The sequence below is a fragment of the Salvelinus sp. IW2-2015 genome, linkage group LG8, assembly GCF_002910315.2.
Source record: "Salvelinus sp. IW2-2015 linkage group LG8, ASM291031v2, whole genome shotgun sequence".
NCBI classification, from domain to species: domain Eukaryota; kingdom Metazoa; phylum Chordata; class Actinopteri; order Salmoniformes; family Salmonidae; genus Salvelinus; species Salvelinus sp. IW2-2015.
Window position 1 is genome coordinate 53,743,623 of NC_036848.1, and position 2,500 is coordinate 53,746,122.

Here is a 2,500-nt window from a genome sequence, read left to right on the forward strand (position 1 = left end):
TGCTCTATGTCATAAACCCGTGCTCTATGTCATAAACCCGTGCCCTATGTCATAAACCCATTCTCTATGTCATAAACCCGTGCTCTATGTCATAAACCCGTGCTCTATATTATAAAACACAGTAAATTGTTCTGTGTTATTGTGCTGTCTTTGCCAAGCAAAACCATTGATCCAGGGTTATGCGCTCCAGTTAAGGCAAGTCCCGATGTGTTTAGGATATCCACACTCTTTCAAGTGCAGTCAGAGGTTCTCCACATTGTGACTGCTCTCTTCACCCCATTGTCCCCCCCTTCGCCCTTTCCCTCCCTCTTCCTCTCCCCGCTCCTACTTTCTCTCATCCACCCTATGAAACATGCAGATCAGTGCATCAGTCTAATCAATTCTAGCCATGCATCCCAAATGGCTCCCTATATAGTGCACTTCTTTTGACCAGGGCTCTGTAGGGAAGAGGGTGCAATTTGCAACCCAATCCTACTGGTCCTATTCAGGTTGCCTTGAGTGAAGAGGARGTATTTAATCCAACATGGCATCCAGTTGGTCGGCGAGGTCATCAAACATGTTGCCAATGTCATCCAGGATATTTCCTGCTGCTTTCACTGGGCTGCTGCCACTGGGAAACAAAGAGGAGAGTGTTAACACAGTGTCTGTGTGTCTGCCTGCACGTGTGTGTATGCGTGAGTGTGTCTTACCCGTCAGTGCAGTCATCCTGAGACATTTTTCTCTCTACAACTTTCAGCGCTGCCTCCAGTGACGTGTTGGTCTCATCCAGCCTCCTCTGAACCAACACCTCCGAGCAGGCCTCACCAGCCTGGGCCTTTCCTGCTCTCCCTGCCTGGCCTGGAGGCACCAAGGTGCAGTAGGATGGAGCGCGGGTTGCCTGGGCTGTAGGGGCTGAGGTTATGGATGAGCTGAGATGGGGAAGTGTAGAGGCAGAGACAGTAGCAGGCATCTGGTTCGTTGGCCTGTATTTTACTGTTCTCTGCGGACTGCCTGCTTTGGTTGCTGTTACTGGTTTCTGTGGATTGCCTGGTATAGAGGTGGTTGTGTGTGTATTTTGACTGGCTGTTATATGGTTCTGTGTGCTGCCTGTCACTGTCTTCTGTTGACTGGCTGGTATAAGGGTGAGGACAGGTTTGAGGGGAGGGCTGGTTGGTTTGGAGGCCAGGGGTGGTTTCTGGCCTTTCCCTGTCGATTCTGCTCTCTGTAAACAGCTCCCTGACTTCACGCCTGCTTCCTCCTCTTGCTTGTCTCCGTTTGTGTGTGTGTGGAAGCCGTTGGACCGGCTGTGTGTGTGTGGCTGTGTGTGTCCGTCGTCTTCGCTGGCGGTGAAGATCTCGTCCAGTGTGTGTGTATCCCGGTCTTTGGGCTGACGCCGTCGTTTGACGGTGTCCGACTCTTTGAGGTTGAACTCAGGGACCCCCAAGGACTTTGGGGCCTGCATTTTTGGTTCTTCTGGAGAAGCCTGGGGTTGGATTTCAGGGTCTGACCGGAAGCCTGCTCCCATCCTGGGCCGCTGTTTGATGGTGAGGTTGCCCTCCTCCGCGAAAGGGAGGTTCTCACTGGAGCTACTCTGAGGTGATGTAGAGCTTTCCAATACTGAACCATCCTTCCACACTCTCTCCTCTTCTGGGCTTCTCTCTATCCCTCCATCTCTATCCCTCCGCTCGCCCCCCATCCTCCTCAGTCCTCCCAGCCCCAGAGCGGGTACAGGTTTGTGGGAGGCGAGGGTGGGGGTGCATAGGGAGGGTAACACTACCCCCTTAGAGGGGCTGCACCCGGGCCCGGACCCTTGTAGCCTGGCTGCKATGCTTCTCACACTGCCTGCACTCTCTGTCTCCACCCCTCCCACCTCCACCTGCCCTGACACTACTGCCGCTCCTCCTGATTCGCTGGCCTGGCTGCCACTCACCGAGCTCATCCTCTTAGGTGGCGGTGGGGGCGGGCCTTTGCGGCGAGCGAATGAGTGGCTCCGGCTGATGTGGCGTTGGACGGCGGAGGAATTTGATCGGCCGCAGCCTGGTTTGCGTCCTAGTGTTGCGTACGAGGGCATGGTCACCGGAGGAACGGATTCCTGCAGCGATGACTCGTGGTCTTCCGGTTCTCCATCTGACAGGGCGTAGCGGGACAGACTCTGGGTGTGTTTCTTAAGAGCCTCTGTGTTGAGGCCTAGTCCTGGGAGGGGGATTGCTCCAGCCTGGGGCTTGGGTAGACCACGTTGGCACAGATAGGTGCCTCCTTCCTGGGTGTGGAGGTAGTTGAATGCCCTCTGTGTGGGGGAGGCCTGGGGAGAGGGGGGAGAGGAGAAGGGGTGGGCAGGGGGCTTGCAAGGTTTGGGTTTACTAGGCACGGCTGGGTAGGCGAAGCGGGGCATCGAGCTGGGGGTGAGAGGAGGGGTGAGGGGGGTGATGGGTAGTTTAGTGGGTGGCTGGGGGTGGCGCTTCTGGTCTGGCCACACCTCTGTGAGTCTCTGACGGTCTCTCCCTGGACTACCTCCTCCCCC

The 2,500-nt window shown here is 55.9% G+C and overlaps 1 protein-coding gene across 1 annotated transcript in view; it reads right to left on the reverse strand.

The window, feature by feature from the left end:
- LOC111968145 (caskin-1-like) overlaps nt 1–2,500 on the reverse strand; it is an 11,276-nt gene that overhangs the window by 3,970 nt on the left and 4,806 nt on the right. Inside the window, exons 6-7 of the mRNA XM_070445044.1 lie at nt 690–2,500; nt 1–610 (exon numbers count right to left, since the gene is read on the reverse strand). The exon at nt 1–610 is cut by the window's left edge and continues 3,970 nt beyond it; the exon at nt 690–2,500 is cut by the window's right edge and continues 449 nt beyond it. Of these exons, the coding sequence (XP_070301145.1) occupies nt 514–610; nt 690–2,500 (1,908 nt within the window). The 3' untranslated portion in view covers nt 1–513. The remainder of the gene's footprint in view (nt 611–689) is intronic.